The sequence below is a fragment of the Pteropus alecto genome, unplaced genomic scaffold, assembly GCF_000325575.1.
Source record: "Pteropus alecto unplaced genomic scaffold, ASM32557v1 scaffold22, whole genome shotgun sequence".
Taxonomy (NCBI): domain Eukaryota; kingdom Metazoa; phylum Chordata; class Mammalia; order Chiroptera; family Pteropodidae; genus Pteropus; species Pteropus alecto.
The window spans coordinates 11,550,445-11,575,141 of record NW_006434839.1 but is presented as its reverse complement, the minus strand read 5'-3'; the positions used below and the strand labels follow the sequence as shown (position 1 = coordinate 11,575,141).

Sequence of the window (24,697 nt, the reverse complement as noted above, 5' to 3'; positions counted from 1 at the left end):
TTTTCAGCTTTATTTTCTAAAAAAAAAAAAAGTGTATAAACATATGTATAACCAATGAAAATAAAAACCAGACTAGAGATAATACAGAAATTTAGTAAAAAATCAAGAGTAAATAATAGTATTTAAGTATATCTGTCATAAGGACCTACATAGCAATAAAATGACCTGTCAGTTTTTTCTTTTAGCTTTCTAGAATTTAGTTAAAAATCATCATCCTCATTAATACTAGTTAACAATATGACATAAATAATTTACTGGTACCATAAAAACAAGACACATCAAAAAACTGTATTCAAAATGAGCTATATAGAAATATTTCCTTAAAAGATGGAGACATGGGATTATTTTCCACAATCAGAAGCTAAATGCCATTCACTAGTGGATTAAATAAAGTCAAAGGAAAAAAACTGAGGAGACAGATTGATTGCATAAACCTCCATCAAAAATAGAAATATTTATATAGGAATTTCATGACTAAATAAATTGTCAGCAACCCAAATATTTTTTAACCAATAACTGGATTCAGCAGCTTAATAAAACTTTCACTTTTTTCTCTTTTTCATCTTTATCCTCTGACTTAAAAAAAAAGAAAATGGAACACAGTATTTGTTGAAGAGTTTATGCACATATTGAGTCTCAGCCCAACCTCCACCTCAAAGTCAATTTAGCAACTAGAAATGACATACGATGAAAAAGGAGATCACGTTCTACTGGGGAGAACTGTCTTTGACTATAGTGTAAACTTAATGAATGCATCACATGCCACAGAAGTATTTTTAGATCCAGTTATGCACTCAGCAAATATTTATCCAGTGTCTCCTAAGTGCCAGGCACAGAGGACACGAAGGTGGGTAACGAAGACCCATTTCTTGTCTTTATGGAGCTTTCAATTAAGTAGGGAATAAATGTCAATGAAACAATCCCACAAATAAATGTACAAGTGAGTGATTTTTGTAAAAGTGAGAATAGAGCTTTAGGGGATATAGCAAGGAGATCTGACCTAGTTAGGGAGATAAAACCAGTTTGGGGCTTTGTATCCTATTCCTGGAGTCTCACTTGTTGACAAACAAATAAGAGAAGTATTTCCAAAAATAAAATGTCCTTCTGGACACCCCAAAGTCCAATCCTATGAGTAGCCATTAACTACATACCTCTGCACCCAAAACCAACTCTGCTTTTCAACTGGCCTTGCTGAGAGTGAGCTCAACATGTCATGAGAAAGGAACTAACACTGACACAAAACCCACATCATCCAACATCTTCTTCAAACCAAAGCAGCTCAGCCTTGTTCCTTCTCCCTGAGTGATGGCTGCAACATCATTGTTGCCTTTGCAGGGATCCCAAGGGATCCTATTGCCCCCTCCGCTAGCACACCGCTAGACTGACATGCTGTGTAGTTTAAGAGCCTCAGTAATAAGTCAAGCAAAGAGCTAGTTAAACTAAAAGCTTTCTAGAGCTGAGAAGCACACATCCAACCACAAACTAAGTCTTAACTTCTAAAAGTAGAAGTTCCTAATAAGAAGTAGCTATCAGCATCAAAAGGAGTACAAAATCAACCCAAGATGAACCCCCAGTCCCACCCTGCTCCTTCCTATCCTCTGTACCCTTAGAGTAGTTAGAGGAGTACTCAGATCTGTCCTACTTTGTACTCGAATGTCTTTGATAGGTCTGGAAAATTGAGAGCTGGATAAAGAGCCTAGTTCTTTCACACAAGGAGGTGGATCTATTATTGTTTTCTGTAGCAGGAAACCATGGGACATTTAGGCATAAGAAACAGGGAGTGATTGAACTTAAAATATTTTTAATAGAGAAATTAAGTTTAGATATTTCAAACAACAAATCTGATTTATATTTTTTTTAATTTTTGGATACGTTTACTAATTCAAGAAAGATTTAAAACCGTCAGGAAGTATGTATGTAGGGGTGCATTTCTAGCTATCTCTACCTTCAAATATAACCTTCTGGAAATAAAATGGGGCAACCCAATTTATAATCATAATAAAATTTCTTATCTGAATCCAAAGGAAAGCTCCTGAAGGGCAGGGGGCTTCATTTTCTTATTCTTTATAGCACTTGACACTATATTATTTCTGTCAAGGTGACTTATAAATAGACTGGGTTGACTATAATAGTGTAATTTTTATTCCACTCCTTATAACCACGAAGTAACCCAGGTAACTGTGCAGGTATAATGATGTTCTGCTTTACTTAAATTGTCTTATTTCAAAAAAAAAAGGGGGGGCTCTATCATGAAGACAAGCATGTATTGCAGCATAGAGACATTGATGATAGGGTAATTCTGCAAGCAAACATAAACTATAAAATTAAATCATAGTTTCCCCACATTATTGCCAGAAATTATATAAACCCTTGTCATAGCCATACACATCTTGAGATAAACCATTTAATTATGTAAATCAACAAAGAAAACAGAGCAGCAAAATTCCAAACACACTTTATACCTTTTACTCTTTCAGTAGGTTGCATTTTTACAAAGAAAAATTTGCCTACTTCTGCACATTTTCAGTTTTCTCCTGTATATTTTTTACTACAATTTCAAAATAATTTGACCAGAGATACAATACTATGCAGGTTCCTAAATGTGTAATAATCACCAAAAAATTTGCAAAGGCTGCAGGAGTGGGATGTGCAATATCTTTTTTGACGTCAACAGTGATGCCAGGAAGACAAGAAGAAATGGAAGGGGTGAATGAGAAAATCCACTGGATAAACAGGCTTCATTAATTTATGAGCAGGCTGTGTGAATTTATTAGTGCCTACAGATTAATAGCATGGTAATACAAATGAGAAGTCACTGAATACATATTTTTCTTTTAAAAAAATAGTGGTTAATTCATCTTATAGAGTTAAAATTTTGCTACCCAAAATATATATGCATGGAGACTTTCTTAAGTAATACCCTCATCTCTAAGTTGCTATAGTTTGTATGTAACCAGTTTCCCAGATAATAAAATATATAAATGTGAAGTTAAACCTTCGAGGTTTATCTATTGTTTATTCCGTGTGACAATGAATGAATATACTAGAGCAGAAGAGAAAAGGGCCAAAAGAGAAGACTACGTTTTGGAAGGACAGAGAAACATTCTTCTGGAAATGTATCCAGATGAGGTAGATTCATTCAAAAGATTCAGATGATGAGAGCCAGGTGGACTAAGATATGCTCCATTGCGGTGTCTCAAAAACAAAGTTTTCAATCTCAAACCTGAAGTGAGAATGGGATGCACCTGAAAACCAAACCAAGAGAGACTTGCTTTTTCAAGACCTAGAGTTACATGAAAAAGACAATTGGAGATGGATACCTAAAATCTAGGAAGTGAAACATATAGCCAATTTGTAAGATTCTGTAAAGAGAGATTGAATAATAAGACTGTGTGTAGTTTACAAATGCATACGGTATTTTCCTAGAGATTTCCTTAAAGTAAATCTATTCTCAAATTACATTTGCCAGGTTAAAGATAGTACTGAGCTACCCCGAAAGCTATCAAAGGGAACTCTTGTGTGGCTAAAATGTCACCGGTGACCGAGCACACTATGTGTGTCTGTCTTTGAGAAGGAGAGGGGGGAGCTGGTGATGAGGAACTATATTGTGTTTGCCCCTCTTTTGACAAATCTTACTTTCTACTTATTTATATCAAAATTATCATCATCAACATCCTCATCACCCTCATCTCCAATGATTACCTAAGTCTTTTGTTCACATTCTTCCCAACTTGTCTATACACTAAAGTTATTAAGAATAAGAAGAACAAAATTGTTTGCCCATCCTCATAAATCATTTGTCCTAAAAGGTCATCTAAACATTTGCTCAAACCTGCAGCCCTGGGAGAAGAATGTGAGTCACGCAGCCAGTACAGCATGCTGAAGTGGGGCTTTGTGTCAGTCTTAGGACGATGTATGCAGATGGATCCCACAAAGAAATCAGTTAACAGGAACATTTCTGTCATTAGGCAGGGAAGAAAAAGCTAAACAGTCTTCTGGACTACTGAAGTAAACCTTCATACCGGTTAATAAAACCCATTGGGAAGCATCAAATCAGAATTCCCAGAATGTTGGCCATGTATTAAAATGTAAACTAATTCTCCTGAAAAAGAGGGGGTAGGTGGGCATCTTAAACCAATATGAATTATTTGTTTTTCTGCTATTTTGGATCAGTTATACCACTGCTCCTTTTCATGGGTACAAATATACAAAAGAGGGCTTCTGTTTCATAAAAGCAACTCAGACAAATGACACGCCTCAGGGTGCTGAACCTGAAGTTGGCAGACCGCCCATTCTCTGTGCTCCGGTCTGCTGGTACTTTTCACTTCCACAGCTATCAGCCTGCTTCAGACCTATGCCTTCTCTCCGGCTAGGGACAAAGAGACAATCACAGTGGAAATCCTTCTGCATGCTGCTAATAAGCCTATTTAGAGTCAATGAGAAAGCCTCATTTTTGCACCAATAAAAGACTTCATGAGTTCTACTGAATCAGTAAAACTGAAATGTTTCTGTGCTCTCCTTGTCCTCATTTTATATCAGTCTGAGAGGGGATGTTCAGCAAAACATTGGACACGAGGACCTCTATGTTTCCTTCCTTCTCTAAGGTCCTCTGATTTTCTATTGGCTCATAGGATTTGAATTTTATTTAAATTATCACATATATTCTGATGGATTCTTGAGCCCTTCAGTTTTAGATAATCTCACTGCGGTATGCTGGATCAGCATATTTGGAATCTTGACTCTCTCTTGGCAAAGAAGTGAATACTGCTCCCATCTAACTGCTTAGCTAACATTGCCTACATTTTTTATGAAAAAAAAAAAATCCAGGTAGGAAACGGATGTAGAGCATATTCCCACCTCCAACACCAAGGCTAGGGAAAGCTTTGGTGTTTCATAAACCATGAACAAAGGGAAATTCAAATCAGCATTTTAATGTCCTTAATGAAAGATAGTAATAATTTTCCCAAATGAAAATCTATAATTTGACCACAGTGGTGTAAGCAAATAAACCTACAGCTAAAATGTTCTGTATGGGTCAATGGTTTAATGGAGAATAATACAGGGGTGGAATGACACCACCTATTGGTCAAAATACTAACTTTTTCTTAACAGCCACATTCCAAGTCAGTTCATTGTTGGGACGCAGTGGAGAGGTGCATAAAAAAGTATGTCCCATTTCTAAAAACAATACAAGCTCCATATTTAAACTCAATGTTTTAGTCATAGAGCATTTTAATAAAATAAGAGAGAACCAGAATAATTTGAATGTCCTTTATGAAAGATAAATATACCAATAACAACTACTATCATCATCACCAAAATCTAGAGACAGGAAAAATCTAGCAAGAATTCTTATAGGTTAACTTACTTGCCCAAGATTACACAGCTAAGATGCAGTATCTGAGTGTCTAACCAATGAGGCTGTGGATTTTACAAGACACAGAAAACATAAAAACACCTAGTTCCTCTTAGGTCTTATAATTTAGTTGATAAACTTGAAAGCGTTTCAGCAGGTTTCATTTACACTGCAAAGAAAAATGCTTAGGTAAATGATTGTCTGTCTGGGTAACAAGTAGCACACCGCCATCATACGTAAAATAATATTTTCATAGACTAGAGGACATATTGTTTAAAGGAACCCAGAGGTGAATTATTTTGATAAATTAAAGAGCATTCTCTAATATGTGTGTTTTATAATTCTGCAACTTACACAGAAATATGTCTCAGTGAAATATTTCTGAAAAGCTGTATATCTGTTTAATTTTAATAAATCAAATCACATTTTATATTCACTGACTATTTAAGAAACCTGTGGTAAATCCATTTACTATAAACAATTTCTCTTCATTGCAAATATTAACCTCCTGATTTATTTTAGAATTTTAATTTTTTTCATATCTTCTTAAAATGAGACATGTTCATGTCATGTTAAATAAATCATTTCCACTTATTGATAATACGTTGCATTAGGATGCTGTCAGCTACAACTAATAGGAAATACAATGTAAAATGACTTTAAAAATGAGAGGATTTATTATTATTTCATATTCGAGAATGGAAGGGCATTCCAGGGCTGGTTAATTAAGAAGTTCAAAGATATCGGCAGTGAGAGAGATTCCTTCTGCTTTTCTACTGTGCTATCATCAGCATGATTTCCCTGCTGCAGGTCCAGCCACTAATTGCAGACATAACAATGACCAGAACTCCCACCTTTCATTCCATGAAGGGTCCTAGAAGACTTTTCCGTCTATCTCCTTGACCAGAACTGTATTACAAGTTACCCTGTCAACCAAAGCTGGCAAGCAGGATAGGACCACCATAGTTGCATCAAACCAATCAGAATTAACTTGGTTACATGGGTTATACACTAAAACAAAATTTTTGCTGTTGGATAAGTAAGCAACAGTACCTGTGGTACTCTTAGCAGCCAATGAGCTTTATGCATATTATCTCCTCTAATCCTCCCTTACTATCTTATGTTAGTCTGAATACAAGGTTGCTAGCTAAGGATGAGAAAACTTAATTAGAAGCATCTTGACCTATCTCACATTCCTACAGGAAAGGCATAGTTAAGGTCTTGATCACAGTCAGAACTCTTTCCATTGGTCAGCTCTGTTCCGTCTACACGTCATTATCATTTTTCCAGGCCAACTTTCTTCTCATGGTGAAGAACTTGATAATCTCCCCAGCTTCCCAGCTCACAGCCTTACCCAAAACCCCCAAGAGAGACCAATTTTTCTCTTTCAGTTCTGGTTTTAAATACGCCTTGGAAGGATGCTGATGATCCATCTTGGGTCAAGCACCCAACCTTAAACCAATCAGTTGTAGCTGCAGAGACAATGAGGAAGGAATTAGGGTTGTAGATCACAGATATGTCCTTAGCGGATCCACTCAGGGATATTGAGGACAATTCCCAGGGAAAAAAAAAAAAAAAGGAATTCCAGAGTCCTCTACTTCAACACATTCCCTAAAAGTCAAGTCTCTTCAACTCTGACTCGGGCCCTCTGCAATTTGTCCTTCACATACTTTCTGGGTCTATCTCACCCAGCCTTATTTACTGGCTAGTGAATCCCAACTTTGTCTCTACAGAAAAACCTCTTTTCTAAGCTTCAGATTCATATAACCAACTAATTAGATATCTTTCATATCCATCCGCTTTTCTCCATTCCCAAAGCAGCACAACCATCGTAACCTGGGATACTATCATCTCTGGAGGAATTACTGTAATATCGAATGGGTCTTTCTTCCTCAGTGTTACTCCTTGCCAGTGTTATGCTACAGCCGGGATAATCCTACTAAAATGGAAATCCAATTATGTCACTGATCTGCTTAAAACCTTTTAGTGCCTGTTCATTGCCTCTCAACACAAATTTCAACTCCCTCATGAGGCACATAAAATCTTACATGGTCTGTCCTTTCCCTAGGTCTCTATCCTTCTCTCTTATTATTCTCCCACCCAACTCTACCACAGCCATATTGAAGTGGTTCAGTTTTTCAAATTGCTATCCTTTCTCTTGTCAACATCTTCGTGCTTCCCTTGGTTTGAAATAATCATGCTCGTCACCTCTTCATCTCGTCTATTTTCTGCTCATGTTTTATTCTCAACTAAAATGATATCATTCTTCTCCCCTACACTACATTAGGTGTCCCTGATACATGCTCCTATACACCAACCATAAAACATTTCATGGTAGGGATGTGACTCGATATTCATCTTCTCGATTAAACTATAAGCCCCATGAGAGCAGGGACCATTTCTGTTTTGTTCACCAACATGCCCTTGACATGTAGTAGACAGTGCCTGACCAAAAGTAGGCGATAAATAAGCTAAGTTGAATTCATTCATTCATTCGACAAATATCTTAAGGAAGCGTATTTGTGCCAAATGCCATCCTAGAATGTAGCAGAGGACAAAATGAAGTACCTGCCCTCGTGAACCCTGTGTTCCTGTGGGGAAAGAAAACCAGCAATAGACTAACAAACCAATAAACATGTTTAAATTGAATGAATGAACATATTCTTAACTGATATTTTCTATCACATTTTCCAAGTTTTCATTGTTCCTTTACCTCACAGGAGGTCATATGAATGTATAGTATTTTCCCTTGCCCCCCAGTAAAATAAATGTAATTTTAAAAAAATACAACACTACGGAGTCGTGGCACTTATCAGGAAACCAAATATTCTAATTAGAATTTGACTGATGGACACAGGCCTATATATGTTCCTAGAGTCATAATGTCATCTCTGTATTAGCAGGTAGTCAAAAATTAAAGACAGACAAACTACCAGAATTAATTTTATCTGAAATTATAGTAAAGGCCCTTGTAATATAACCATTTGTATTGAGTTTCTTCTTTCCTTAAAAATCCCATTCAATCAATTAAAATATTTGTCAAATGCATGGCAAATTAGGCCCCATGCATCATATCTACATGATTAGAATGGAGAGCAAGAGGACTATTTTGCCATCATTTTTGACCAATTAACTAATTTAACAAACATATAATGCTAAGCATATTCTAAGTCTGACCTAGTAGAAACTTACAGACTAATCTCTTCATTTTTCTATTGTCTTTTTCATAAAGTATAAACTCCTTGAGGAGAGGGACTGAAGAAGTTTAGCGAGATACAGAGTTTTAACAAATGCCACAAGTAACCAAAAAATAAGACTCTACAGGAGGTTTACTCGGCCTCAGTAAACTCTGATGATATTTCATTTTATATCTCCTTCGCCCTAATGTATCCAATTCTTTGTTCAGCTAGATAGTTTTCTTTGTTTGGATGTGTTTCTGAATTAGTGGTAAATCTGTTTTATTTCATCAAATCATAGTAGACATGTATTCCCTCACATCCCACGGGTTTGAAGGAATCCCAAGGAAAAGCCTTTTAGAAAATACATATTCCTTTCATAATCCAAATAATTAGCCTCTTGTATGTAACTTTTTTGTGCTCTTTTGGGGGCGGGGGTGGGGATATCACATTTTCCTAATGTCGAGTCATCTGTATATTCTTTCTTTCTTTGTTTTGTTTTAATAAATTGGCTCCCTAAATTGAAGTTTAATAAGCACCGAGGGAAAGACAGTTTTTTCTCATGCTTCTGTACTTTTCTACACCCTCTTTTATCTTTACTGGCCCAAGTCTTACTGTGGATTGTCAAATAACAAATAACTGGTTCTCAAAAATGCATAACTCTCAGTTGATTGCCTATATTCCCTTTTCCATTTCTGAGTTCTCCAGTGTAACGTTCCAGAGATCATGTTCGTCCAGACACATGTGAACCCCAACCAATCAAGCTAATGCCAGAGTCCATTGTACCCTTTGCAGGAAAGGATTCCTAGACTCCCAAATTCATTTTCGTTCTATAGAATGGGTGTTTCCTCTGTTTTAAGTTATTGCCTGAAAAATGTGAGACTTTATATACTCTTGAAGTTCATTCTAATCAGAGAGTACTTCCTTCTGCTTCCACAACCATCAGGAATACTGCTTACTTCTCAGACCAAGAGCATCTGACCCCGTTAGTAATCAGTAAGCTTCACAAAGAGGGAATACATGACCTTAAATGGCTGTTGGAAAAACATGCAGGCCACTAGACCAGGAAAAAATAGTGGAATAAATGAATAAATGGGTCAGTGTGACTCAGTTCCTTGCTGGGAAAGGCCTTCAGAGCAGGAAAAGATTGAGAAAAGAATCAAGTGTCAAATCAGATTTCGGTCCTACCATCACCGTCAGGTAGCTATATGGTTTTAGACAACTCACTTAAGCCAAATGGACCTTAATTTTCTTTTCTGCAAAATGAAAGAATTGAGCAAAAGGGTCTCTATGGACCTTTGCAATTCCTTTACTCTATGTGTGCTTCTGACAGACAGTGCAGTTTTTTTAAGTTTTTAGAGTATTTTTGGATCCTTACATGACAAACTTTGCTATCTACTTTGCAGATTTTGGAGATACAGGTGTATCTGTGTACATTTCTATAAATTCAGTAATTAAGCTTCCCACTTCCAAATTTCCTAATGAAGAGACAGGCGCGCACACACACACACACACACGTGCACACACTCTACCGTATCTTTACACTTTACTGATCTAAATACTTTTTGAAGATTGTATATAAACACAGGCTTTTGATCATAAATGTTTGCATCTGACAAAGGTAAAGTCTTATTTAGATGATCTTGTGTAGGACACCTTGGGTTTATCAGTAATCTGTAGCACAGCTGAATATGTATTCTGCTAATTAAACATCAGATGCTGTTGCTATCTCTATAAACTAACTCTAATACCCACTGTTACTCAAAGTGAGGCCCAGAGCCCATCGACATCCGTATCACCTGGGACTGTGGGAAATGCAGAGTGCCTCACCTCAGAACTATGAAATCAAAATTTACATTTTAACCAGGTGCTCAGGTGATTTGTATGCACACTAAAGTTCTCAAAGTGCTACAATACATTATAGTGCTTCTCACATTGCTTTAAAATAGATGATTTTTTTTTTCTATAAAGGAATGAATAAATGAGCAATACCCGTATAACTTAGCAAAGTGAAGAGCAATAATTCAGTGTCACTGGTCTTAGAGTTATAGAAGCTTACAATTGATAGTTTCTCCTATTTTTTTTTTTCTATAAAGGAATGAATAAATGAGCAAACTACCTGTAACTTAGCAAAGTGAAGAGCAATAATTCAGTGTCACTGGTCTTAGAGTTATAGAAGCTTACAATTGATAGTTTCTCCTATTTTTTTAACATAATCTTAGGTCTACTTTTTTATTAATGGCAGGGGGTAGGGAAACTGGATTAAAAAGTTTATTCTATTCAAGACCCACTTGCAAATAGTACATATATCACTGAAAATCAATATGAAGAATATTAAAATATTTACTGTTTTCTATAGGATTAGGTAACAACCAATATATTATTTTTATTTTACTTTATAGCTAGTGATTTTAAAATTCCATAATGCATTGCTGTCACACATAAAATATCATAAAGAGAAAAAATGCTTTTCAACTATATGGTAAAAACTTGATCATAAGTAAATAATAAAATAAATTGAGGATATAAATGTCAAGGACAAATTCAAATAAAACAGATCAGGATTCTAGATACAGCTCTGAGACTATGATTTTTCAGCAATTCACTTCATTTCTCTGAGATCTATTTTCTTCATCAAGAAAATGAAAAGGTGGTCTTAATTTTACATCCTGTCTCCAAAATGTTGAAATTTTATATGTCTGAAATCAATGCCTGTTTTGTCATTGCACATGCATCTATTGAAATCAGTATGGAATCTCAGATGTGGCATGAATAAGTCATTCTGGGGTTTCTGCTACTTTACTCACTAAGAACAGAAGCATGTGGGCTAATGGCCACCTCATGGTGCTAATGTAAAGAGATTGTCCCCAACAGAGTTTCACTCTAGGCAAGAGGCAAATGGGGATGACAGAATACATTTTAACACAAGGAAAGTTATCTTAGTTTCCTTTCATTCTAGACCACCAAATTAAATTCTGTAAATCCACCCCGCTCCCTAACTCTCCAATTCACTCAAATGGTCTCCATGAGTCCTGGGTGAATGGGTGAAAACTTTCACTTTTCACAGTTCTCAAAGCAGGTGGAAGACTGTTAAGGGGTAGTTAAACCTGAAAAGTTACCTAGTTCCTCTGGCTTTAGAAAATAAATTGACAAGCTTTTCAGGGAGCTAATTATTGAGCCTGCTATTTGGTTCAGTGACAAAATTGCTTGTTTGTGAGAAGAAACATATCTGTGCATTGCTTTTTCCATTACCATTATTTCTATCATCATAAATAAGAATCAATAGGCCATTTCAAGTAGCATCTGCTCACCACCATTTAGCATCTGAGTGTCAGGCACATACAGGCTAAGCGGCAATGCCCCAACCGCCTGGCTGAGGATTAAACTCCAACAGACAAGGAAAGTACTTCAAATTCAGTAAGACAGTGTATATGTCTATGTGAGGAATGTGAGGGCAAGGATGGTCTATTCTTTGTCTCTATATTTGTAGCACAGTGTCCGGCACAAGGCAGGCTATCCAAAAATGAATAAACAAGTGAATGAAAGATGAAATGGATGGATGGATGGATGGATGGATGGATGGATGGACGGACGGACGGACGGACGGACGGATGGAGCAAAACGAAGGTTTTAAAATGCTATATAGAACCAACTGGATTTATAGGATTGGTCAAGTGATGTTGTTTAATAAGGGCAGAGCTAGTCACAATTCCTGATGGAGAAATAAAAGCCACAGCACAAGGTGACCAAGAGGGAGCCTGTCCTTGATGAGCTCAACTGCACATACTCAGGTCTCTGCAATATTCACTATCAGGCCTCGCTAAAAGACAACAAATCAGAAAGACGGTCATTAAAAATATTAAGTGAGACCTCAAAAGAAACTCCCCCCACTGCTAGTAGTGACAGCCTTGCTGAACAAAACAATGTTGGGTAAGGAACTGATCAGAGAACAGATGAAAAACAGAAAAAATGAGGTGAAAGGGAACAGTGGAAGAGGAGTTGAGGCAGAGGCCTGAGTGGGGAAATAGGTGTGTGAAAAACGTACAGACAGAGATGAAGCTCCTGAGGGAGGGTGCGGGTGTCTGTTGTGAGGAGTGCAAAGGCATTAAGTCTGAGAGTAGAACAAAGGAAGGAAAAAAAGAGAGGTCAGATAAATGTCTATAAAATAACACCCATCACCACTGATAACAAGTCTAAAAGAATCCTTTTTTCTTCTTGAGAAGACAAAGGGAATTTTAAGTAGGATTAAGTAGTAGTAGCTTTCAGAACTCAGCAGCTCTCAGAAGCAATAATAACTACATAAATAGCTAAGTGGATGGTAGGAATTATTTCACTTTGGAATTTGGCCAGCATATCAAAGTTAACAGTAATATCACATCTTTTTGAAAGCTTTCCTGAGATTCTAGGAGGGAAAATCATCTCAGAAAACTGTGCTGAGTTAATTTTAGGAAAAGGATGTTCCTCACTGCTTGAAGACATTCTAGCTCCTGAAAATTGATATGACAGAAGCTCTCCCTGCTGAGAAGCGCTCTCTTATCCATGTAAATACATTGCCAGTATTACCCTCAATGGAAGCAAATAATTACATTCACAGATTATCATTGCTCAAGGTAAAATTTTACAGAAAACATAACTCACAAATGATGCTCTAAATGCAGCAAAAAGGACCTTGTAGATATCTTAGTTTCACAGAGTCCTCACCTTTTTGACTCATTGTGGATGGTTAAAATGTAAACCTTATAAGGCTAAATTTTGAAACTTGCACATCAATATGCACTCATTTCTGAATTAGATGGAATTGGACAATTGGAAATGTAAATAATTTTCACACCCCAGACACTCCTATCCATGAATATCCCGTAGATTTTTCTTCTTAAGTACATTTGACCATTAACATACTAGACCATCTTCTCTCTTCCCCAAAAACAGAGATGAAAACTGAGTGTTGATCGTCATTTGGGGCACGAGTATCTTCTCTCACAATCTGGAAATGTTCATGTGTTACTGTTTTTTTTAACAAAAATTAAGTTAGGATGTTGTAATATTTATTTATTTTCTACCCAGAGACAAGTTATTTCAGTATCACCCACAAGGGAATTTGCATGAAAATCTGTTTACTGACCCTGTTCCCTAAGGGTACGCTTGCCCTAGCACTTGAAGTAAACACCATTTTCCTTGAGCTAGAAATAGCTCTCTCTAATTGGACAGATTGTTACAATTTTAGTAACACCCAAAAAATCAGAGGAATCTAAAGCCGACATGGCGCCACATCAGGATTCTACCCAGTTCAGTATTTATAACTGAAATAAGCATCCAATACACACCATCTTCAGATGCTAAAGGGACATCTATACATACATCAACATTTTTGGAAAAAACAAATTTAGAGAAACGGTCTGTTTTAACAGTCTGAAAACTGTTAAAAAGTCACGTGATTAGTTAATAACTAATTTCCTGCCAGTTTTATTATATATAACATACATTAAAAAAAACTGTGCCCACCCATTTCTTTAACTGGTAGAGTTTCATTAATATGATCTAAACAACAATAGGATATAAACGTGTAGACAATCAAATTCAGAATTAGGAATTCAGAATTAAGTACAGTGTAAAATATACTGGAAAGTAAAACACAGAAGGTACTCTATGTGTAAATTGTCCTTTCAAATCCTATAAACTGGCCCCTCTTTATTTCCCAGTATTCCTTAATGTGCACCCTCCTCCCCAGTAAGCCGGGCCTCTTCGCTGTTCTTCACACACTTTATGCCATGTCCTTCTCTATGTCTTTGCTCTGCTGACCCGCCTGTTCCCTCATCTTGGATGCTCTTTCTCAAATCTTTCTTGTTATCAAGATTCCCTTTCTCTATGAAGCTTTGAATTTTACATCTTGAAGTTACAGTCACACATTTTCTGAACTCCCTTAATATCTACGTCTAAATTTAGCATTTAATTATAGGATTTCCCCCCTCTGTTTATGTATGTGTTTGCCTGTATCTTTTTTTTTCTCAACAGAATCACATTATTTAAAGATAATACTTTCCTCTTCATGCTTCTCCCTAAAGTTTCTGTCAAGATCCTACTCCATATCTAATTTCTTTTCTCTAGTATTCCTTCTGAATACTAGGTTTATTTGAAAACATGCTAAAATGTGCCCTATCCTAAAGAAAATTTCTGCACCCCTGCTTCTTCCTCAAGTTCTCCTACTATATCTACTTTCTTTTTCTGCCAAACTTCTTGAAAAACCATTTTCTCCACTTCTATTCCAGTTCTGTCTCACAACTTGTCTTTCTATCACTCTTCCATGCCTCAGCCATCTCATCTGCAACCCTGACACTGCTTGCACCCCATCTTCTCTCCTGGAGACATTGGAGAAGGCTTTGGCTCCCAGTTCAACTAGGTTCCAAACTCAACGTGCTCAGTTTCCTTTCCTGCCCCCCCTCCCCCCTAGAATCTTCAAGCGTCCTCCCTCATCTCTGCTCAATCTCCTGTGGCAATTGCATCTCTGGCCCCGTCTTTAACTTCCAGGTCTCTACCTGCCACTCCCTAATCTGTATTTTTAGTGCCGAACACTTAGTGGGGTCCCAGACCTTATGCTGCCACCTGCTGGGCAGTTCATGGGGCTAGCTCAAAACTAAATTCACGTTAGTCCCTCCAACCCTATCGTTTCTTCGGTCTTCTGTGTTAGGTACATTTTTTAGACCTAGCTGGTAGAGATTTAATATTCAGAACTCCATCTCTTACTTCTATCCCCAGCGTTCATCACTCACCAGTTAATGTAAATAGTACCTACTAGACTTCTGTCCTCTGTGATCTGCCCCTAACTCACATGTCCTTATTTGAGACTGTCCATCACCAGAACTACGGGACAAGCCCTAACTGACCCTTTTCCTTTCTCTCCCCTGATCACCAATCCTTACACTTCAGCCAAAGGAATCTTCTTGAAACAGGCTTCTGAGTAATGCCTTGTATAAAAAACCTCAAGTTGTTCTACCCTATACGTAGGATAAAGCCCAAACTCCTCAGCTCTGGAGCTTCTAAAAGGAACTTCAAGATTTGCATGACCTGATCTCAGCCGATCTCTTTAGCCCCATTTGCCCTCACTCTCCCTCTCACTCACTTACCTCAGTCTCACCCACTCTAGACTCCCTGAACTTTTTTCTGTACATTGGACAAAAGAGATTTGCCCTAGATCCTGGAATGGACCAACCTTATATCTTCACATGGCTGACAGCTTCTTGCCATATAGGTCTCATCTCCAACTGCCATCTCCTTGGTGAAGCATTCTCTGACCATGCAATGTAATTGCCACCCTCCCTGCCAAGTCCACCTGGTCACCCTTTCACATTTACTCTGCTGTATTTCCTATAAGCATGTCTCAGCATCTGGAAGTCTCTGTTCATTTATATGTTTACTTAGTGTCTGTGTCTTCACGCTTGAATGTAAGCTCTGTGAACACAGTCTCCCTTCCTCACCCCAGCTCCTGGAATGGTGTCTGGCACACATATGGCATCAATTTTACACCCCCATCCTCACTCTGCTTATATGTCTACTCTAGCATTTGTCATATTATATCTTTTATTTGAATGACTATTTCTAAGGGAAGTGAATAAAGGGAAAGAAAGATATATAAAAACATGGGAGTGAGGGGGTAGAAAAGGGAGGGATGTATGATTATAAAATACTCATTCAAGATTTATAGTATTCAGTGTAGAGGATTTATACATCTTTGTTAAAATTATCCTTAATGTTTTGTCATATATTTTTTAATCATAGTATTAAATTTCATCTTTCACACATTTGTTTTTAATATATAATGCCACAAATATATAATGGATTTAAGAAAGATATATATATATATATTGGCCTTATATCTGTAACTTTGTTAAGTTTACTAATTAGTTCCAATTTTTTAAATTCCATAGATTTTTCTATATATACGATCATGTTATCTACAAATAAAAAATGTTGCATTCTTACATTCAAAATATGAACATTTAATATCACTATTATTTTAAGCATAAGATATAGAAAACAAATTACAAAAAAAATCATAGCTGCTAATGCTGTGGAAGATGAGGGAATAATAGTATTATAGGGGACATGAATGGAAATAGTTTTTTAAAAAACACTGTCTTATAGCAACTTGTTACGATCCATCATCTTCACTACATTTTAAGCTCCTGGAGAGCAATATCACGTCTTGCTTATTTGTCCATATCTCACCAACCCTAATAAAGTGCTTTGCCCAAAGTAGAAGACCGATGTATTTTTTTCAATAGGACTGAAATACCCCAGTGTCAGTCACATGGCACCTGCCCAATAAATACTTGTGGTTGACTCTAAGAAGCAGTCAAGGAGTACACCTAAGTTTGTTGAACGATCAGCGTATGCTCAGCCCTGCTGAGAAACTAGAATGAGAGACACAAGAAAATAGAAAATGCGCTCATCATTATCCATATAGAAAAACTTCATTTCTCAGGTAGTGATAAAACAAAGCACCAGGGAAAACGTTTAAGTAGCTACCTGTGCATTTCTTTATATGACTGTTTCTTTTTCCATGTGATCCTAATTTGCATCCAAAATTCTCCTCCCAAAATTCTGCAAACCACACATTTCTTCGATTATTGGCAAGAGTTCGGCTTCGAAAGTATCGATCAAACCCTATTTTAAAAAAGAAAGACATGGTTTTAATATTCTTTCAAAATCAAAACCAAATACTATCAGAGGTTTTGAATAGGTATTATGTTATATTGCAATCACAGCATGGAATGTACACACACACACACACACACACACAAATGGGGGACAGCCAAAAGCTTCCCTACAGCAAAAGCTAAGGAGCATCACTGGACAATACCTCCATCCTCACCATTCACCATTCAGGCACCTGGCTCTAGGGATAAGCATAACAGAAAAGCCTGTAGTTGATGTCATCATCATGATCTCTTCCTCTCCTCTACATCTCCCGTGGAAGCTGAATATTCAGAACCAACTCAGACTTTTCTCATTCTTCTCTATCTCTCTCCTACAGGGGTTAACGTTCCAGGCTTCTATGCTCCTACCCACCTCAAAATTTATCTGTCCTATATGTCCCATTTTTAGCTAATTCAATTAACTAATCAGTACTAACGTAATCTTCTAGAGTCATGGGTAATGGGCTAAAGTGTCAGCCTGCTCAGGTAACGACCTCACTGAAGGGAGACCACCTGGAAATAATGCCTTACTCGAAAGGATAATGGGAAAGGTAGGAATTTCAATCACTGTCAAGACCATCGGCAAAGATATTCGGGAGACAGACTGCCTTTCAGGGATGCTCCACAACTTTGCTGTTGCATTTACTTTACCCACAGGGTCAGTCCAGCACCATGTCTCCATTTTCTATAAAGCAAGCACTCTCACTCCAACCATGCTGTAACCATCATATATGCCCAGGGAAAGACACAAGTTTAGAGGGCACCATCATGGAAGTGGCTAATATCATGGAAATATCTAAGGTCAACTGTAATTTCCTTTCTTAAAAAAGTCTAATAGGTACTCTTGATAAAATATGTACATTCTGAGTTAAATAGCTACTGTCTTGGCAATTCTGCCATCAGAGCTAAAAATTCTATCCTGAGTTATCAATAATGGATGCATTTCATCAAACGCTGATACTCTGGTTTTGCTTTTGAGTTGTGATTTAACTGAAGTGAAACAAATTCTCTACGATGCGTCCTTACCATCAATTGATGTTCTTTTGGGCAAAATCGTCACAGCCCCTTCAGCAATCTCCTCCTGCTGATAAACTGGTGCTATTTTGGATCCCCAACTATCTGAGCCAATCCAGAGAAAATGCCCACTTTGGTTTAATTTTTTTGCTGCTTCTAATATCCTCCTATAGGAATAAAAGATATAAAATATACCATATTTATCAAGAAACGCTACACTTATGAATGTTACAAGACAGCTCTATCAAATTGTATATAATCAGTAGGTCACCGTTAAACAATTAGTCAATCATTCTAACTGCCTGAGTCTGTCATTTCCTAAAGGAAATATATTGCAGACTTTAACTCCAGCACCTGTTAATTAGCCTTATCCTTAACTTCCTTCACTTCATTCTGTCTATTATCCTTATTTGTCTCATTTCTTTCAGTCCCCAGGTTTTACACTATAGACATTTCAGACTCAAGAACTAGAAGGCTGTTGTGTCTCCGTGCAGCAGAAGGCAATCTGTAATTGCATAAAAATGTTGCAATTTCTGTGAAATTTCACAAGATTTTACACCGAACATGAAATATATTAGAAAAAAGATGTGGACCACAAACAAATCCTACATAAGGAAGAAAAGTAATCAGCACCTGATGTCATCTTCATTGGCAAACATAATCACTGCCCGAGCATTAGGTGTTTCTAGCAGGCGTTTGATAATTTTTTCAAATTCTCCAGGTCGTGGTTCACGTGGGATTTTCTGTGATTGAGCAATGCAAACACTACCTATTTAAAAAAGAATAAGAAAAAAAGAAGAAAGAAAAGGGATTCAGAAAGGGCATTTATGTAATTAACAAACTTAATGAGGTCAGGTACTTTATAAAAACACATGATTCTGTACAGAATATTATTTCTCAAAACATCTGTCATTCTCACCTATTAAAAGCAATCATGTTTGTTTACATTATAAGATATGTATCAAGTAAATTACATCAATTACTTAATCATACATCAAGGTTTTTTTTTTCCCCCAAGTTTAAACATTATTTTTGTGTATGTCATTAAGAAAACCAAAATGTACAAAATTTGTGACAAGAGTCAAGGAGTCAAGGAAGAAGGGCTGTTTTGATTCACTTAACATAAGTCAAAGGACAAGAGCTTGGATTAATAAAAAGCATGAGTAAGTCTTACATGTGAGAGTACCTATAAGTAGGAAGTTCTTTTTGCTACTTTATCTATTAGTAGAACTCTTTTAAAGTTAATTTTATCTTACGGCTCATTGTATTACAGCATTAGCATAATGACATGTTTTGAGACACGTAGTCTTCAAGACTATTTGAGACAGAGGCAAGTATCAATGATACAAACCCTCAGTTGACAGATGTCTCCACCATGAAAATCAAAATGGCAGAAATCCGTCTATGGCCATGCCACCCCGAACATGCCCAATCTTGTCTGATCTCGGAAGCTAAGCTAGTTAGCTTAGCTGGTTAGTACTTGGATGGAAGACCACCTAGGAAGACCAGGTGCTGTTGGCGTTTAAAAAAAAAAAGTAAAAAGAAAGAAAATGGCAGAAATCCCATCCCACTATCACAGCAAAAAAAAAAAAGAAAGAAAAGAAAAGAAAAAAGAAAACTCTTCTTTTGGCCTTTCCTTCTAAGGCAATGAGAGACCAAAGAGAAAAGTTTAGACAAGATCTCTGCCACCGGGCTGGGCTACAGGAAGAAGAAAAAGGTTTCTTAGTTGCAATAAAGCAGAGAAATAACACATGCTAATACTAGAGGGGAAAAAAGCAATATTAGCAATATATTTCAATTCTATTATGGTTTAAACAGGCTTTTTGAGTCAGTCGAGAATTAAATCACTATTTATACCATTGCTTCAGCAGGCAAAAGCATTTTTACTTCCAAACAATTAGCATTCAGTCACCCAAAAGTTATTGGGTGCCACTGTATGCTATGCATTGGGCTGGACACTAGGAATGCACAGTCTAATGCATCCAGTTTAGAAGATAGGCATTCCAACAAATTATCATGGAATATGTAATACATTTTAGAATTCAGAGAATGAACCATACAATGGGAGCAGTAAGGAAGGTGTAACTAAAACTCTTGAGATGGATTTTAAAGGGCAAATACACAGTCATATAGAGACAAAAGTGGAACATTTCTAAAAGAGGTCATAGAATGAAAGAACTTTGCTTGATCATGGCCTATGATAGAGACTGGCTGGGGTTGAAGTTGGAAAGAATGGCCAGGCCCAGCTTGAGAATGACTCTGTTAGGCAAGCCAAATAATTTGGACTTTATCTCGAAAACAATGAGAACCCACTGAAAGTTTATATACAGGAGAATTACAGGATGAGCTTTTAGGCTTTAGGAAGAAATCTCAGGGAACCAAATGAAGAAGAAATATCTACTAGCCAGACAATGGGTATACAGTGTATCATGATCAGACATATGATTAACAGTACTAGAGTCCTGGAGGTTTATTTTTCTTTAAGTTAGAGCACAGTCAAAATTACCCCTGCAACAGCAGTACTCTTACTAACCTTATGATATGCTCTTCGGGGGTGGAAATTGCCCATAATCCATAGACTGAGCCTGTAGTTAGCTGGCTTACTAATATGCCATTAATAATTGAGATAATTGATTCATTCCTTCAGTAAATATATATGGAGTGCCCACTATCTGCCAGATTCTGTGTGGGGGCAGTGGGATACAACGATGAATAAAATAGACATAGTCTCTGACTTCACAGATTTTAGAAATGTGGGTGAACCAGGCTTAATGCAAAAAAAAAAAAAAAGTATGTAATTATAATTTCTGGCAAGTCCTATGAGAAAGAGCAAGGGAATTTAATTTAGATTGAGGAGTGTTCAAGAAAAGCCTCTCTAAAGTGGTACCACTTAGTTGAGGTCAGAAAGAAGAGAGAATGGGAGAGGTGAACATGGAAAAGGGTAGGGAAGAGCCAGCGGAGTCAATGAATGATGGGGAGAGAAATGTGAGTCAAAGATGAGAGGCGGACGGGGGCCAGATCATGCATGGCTATGCAGGGCCTATGGAAGACTGTGAATAATTACAATGCTTAAGTTCCTCATTAAATATTGCCCATAGGAATATGTCTTATCTATGAACACTGCATTTTACAGAAGAAAAACAGATGAGGACTGCTGATGTAGAAGGTGATCTTGAAAGAAAGAACAGGAGACAATGATCCCAGTTAAGAGATTACGGGGACAGGCCCTGGGAACAGGCCCTGGGAAATTACAACGTTACTGGTGCTGAGGAGGAGCACGTGATGCTGTTAGAATTTCTGAGTTGGAATCGGTGGGGCTTAGTAGTATTTTTTTCCAGCCTTATTGAAGTATGACTGGCAAATAAAAATTGTTTCTATTTAGGGTGTACTGATTTGATCTAAGTAAGAAGTAGTGAGAAACTAAGCATGACTCTAAAGTTTTGGCTTTTGTGACTAGTTTATGTGATGCCACCAATAAGCAAGTAGAGAATACAGGAGGGTGAGGAGGTATATGGAGGAGAAAAGTATGATTCTGATTCTGAAAAGGTTGTCTTTGAAGTACTCATGGGACATCAAACATGAAACATGAACATCAAACATGAAAAGGTGAGTCTGGAGGGAGAAGGGAAATGTAATTACAATTTCGTCAGGTGCTGACACAGTAGGTAGTTAAAGTGTTGGGAGTGAAGAGATCACTCAGAGGGAATATTTAAATCAACAACAGGAAAAGATAAATGGTGGAGTTTGGAAAACCACTAGCTTTGGAGAGGTGGCCAGTGAATGAGACTGGAAAGAAATGGTCACATATTTTGAGGAGGAAACTTTTGGGATACAGCCTAGTAGTAAGTTGAAAACTATGCATAATGCCTTTAAAAATCAAGCAAATAGACAAAAATTGTGGTGACTAAAAGCAATAGGTAACTGTAGAAATGTAAGACCAAAACTTCAACATTCTCTAGGGAACAATAGCTGTTTCAAAAGATGACTGCCTTTTAATTAAATTGCTGTGATTACTTAAGCACCCCATTAAAGACATGCCATATCCTAAGTATCATTCTGAGATTACTATTGACTCCATAGCCTGAAGAAATTAGTCTGGAAATTTTCATTATGACTATTTCAGATGAGGCAAACAGGCAATCCAGACATAGGCTTTAGTCTGAATTAATTGATGAATGAGTTTATTCATTCTTTCAGGATCTATTGAACATTTTTGTTTGTAAAAAACAGGTTGGATTTTTACATAGTCTAAATCCATTTAATATTTTTTTTTCCTCCACCTCACCTAATATTTGTCAGCCTAGCCAATTTGCATTTTCCAGGAAAGAAGGACTGCACAATTAATTTACTTCAGCTGAACAAATACTTATGGAGAACTTGCTCCACATGGCATTTTGTTGTTTGATGCCTTATGGATATTTTATTAAATCATGGATTGTATAGCTTCTCAAGTGATGGGAGTTAGAACATTAGGATTCTTTTAATAGCCCTAAAACTCATTCATACTTTCTATATTCACAGCTGTCAAAGAACAGTTAACCCTTTCATAAGCACTCATGGTCTACTATGCTTCAGGAACTAGACATCCAAAGGTCACCTGTCCTCAGTGGTCTTATAATATAATTGAATGATAAGATGTACACATAAGAAAAGCCAGATGAGGACATAAAATTATCTAATGGTGAAAGATGACAGCATAAGAAATAGTAAAGTGCAGTAATAAACAATATCATCCCCACAAACAGTCCTATGACTTCATAAGAAGAAATCATTATATACTGTTAGAATTTGGTTAAAATACCCATGTAATTTAGTCAAACATTCAAATTTAATCAAAGATATGTTTTCTTAGAATAGTCACTATCTATTGTTCTAATTTTTAAAGACACTCTCTGACTTGATTTAGACTTCTGGGGTAGGTAGGAGGGAGATGAGTTGCCCTCCATCCGAGAATGTGTCCATTGCACTCATTTTTCCATATCTGTCTCTGAAAGAGAACTGATTGTGTACAATTCCAGGGAAACTAACTTTCCCATTCTGCAGGTGTGCTCAGTTCTACAAGAAATATTTTAAAGCTTAGCACTTAGGAAAAGAACGTTGTATGGAGGAATTTATAATTGGCTGCTTTCTAGAATTTCCTGATTTCCTTGCCTATGTAAATTTCTTCCTTTTGATTATTTAATGATAATTAAAAGATGATTTGTGCAACTGAACGTTTTAAGTCTAGGTACACTCTACAACACACATGATCATTCCTTCCCCATCTCATTCACTCCATAATCTCTCACTAGTCCTAATGGGAGCTCTCTCTTATCACCCAAGTTCTGATGTGGAAACTGAGAAACAGGGGTATCAAGAGCTAGTAAAAGTCTGGAACCCAGGTTCAAAGACGATCTGTCTCACTCCAGGTCTAGACTTCGCCATCATCTTGCACATCATAATTGGCTATACCTGTTGCTTAATGGATTAGTGGATACAAATAATTGATGAATAAGATAAAGTAAATTTAAAGACTCATTTTTAAAATCCAGCAGGTCACCCCTTACAAATCTAATTGATAGCTACATAAATATAGCACTTCTATTGGATATTAAGAAATTTACTAAGGTACTTAGAATTCATGTAGATTATAGAACTTACTTAAACTTCTTCATTATATAACCAATCTGCTCTCAATAAAAAAAAAATTTAATTAAATTAATTATACCTTAATTTTGTGACTAGTTTTAATGCCTAAAAAATAGTTTCCTATTAAAAAAACAAAAATAAAAACAAAAACGAAAAAAACTTCCCAATTGCCCTGTAAATGCACGTCCTCAGGAAGACTTTCCTGAAGTCTCCAGTCTTCTTTCCCTTGATCTTTGTACTGCAGCAACCAAAATAATTATATTTTTTAAATTTTGTTATTTTTTTACCCTAGTCTATAAGCTCCATGACTATTGAACCTTGTCTTTTACATTTACCACTATACCCCCGACACCTATCACTGCTTGATACACAGAGACTTCAACAAATATTTGTTTTAAAAAAATGCAAGACCTATAATAGATATTGCTGGTATAGAGAAATAGTCATGAGACAGTCCTGTCTTCAAACTCCCCTAAGTCAAGTAGGGAAACAAAAGATGCATATAAATATGCATTTTTAAATAAATGGCATAAAAGATGTTAAAAAAAAAAATTTTGGACCATGGTAATTCAGAGGAAGTTGCCATTGAAATGGACTCCAATAACACCAGGCTGTTTTAACAGGACAGTGAGACAATATTCTTCCTAGCAGAATGCGAACGAATGAGATGTATTAAAATAAACATGGTATACCCACCTCTGCATCATTTCCTAACTGCTTCCGGCTCAACGTGTTTCTCTGTGGACCCATTTTATGTTACTTTTTAATTTAAGCCATTTCGAAAATAGGAGCAACCTCGCCGGCCTCCGACGGCCGCGGCAAACGGCGGA

At 36.8% G+C, this 24,697-nt stretch overlaps 1 protein-coding gene across 1 annotated transcript in view; it reads right to left on the bottom strand.

Annotated features, from left to right (window-relative positions):
* The window catches only part of GRM8 (glutamate metabotropic receptor 8), a 676,955-nt gene that overhangs the window by 348,122 nt on the left and 304,136 nt on the right, over positions 1-24,697 (bottom strand). The window contains exons 3-5 of the mRNA XM_006910553.1: positions 18,873-19,008; positions 18,252-18,406; positions 17,056-17,193 (exon numbers count right to left, since the gene is read on the bottom strand). Coding sequence (XP_006910615.1) covers positions 17,056-17,193; positions 18,252-18,406; positions 18,873-19,008 — 429 coding nt within the window. The remainder of the gene's footprint in view (positions 1-17,055; positions 17,194-18,251; positions 18,407-18,872; positions 19,009-24,697) is intronic.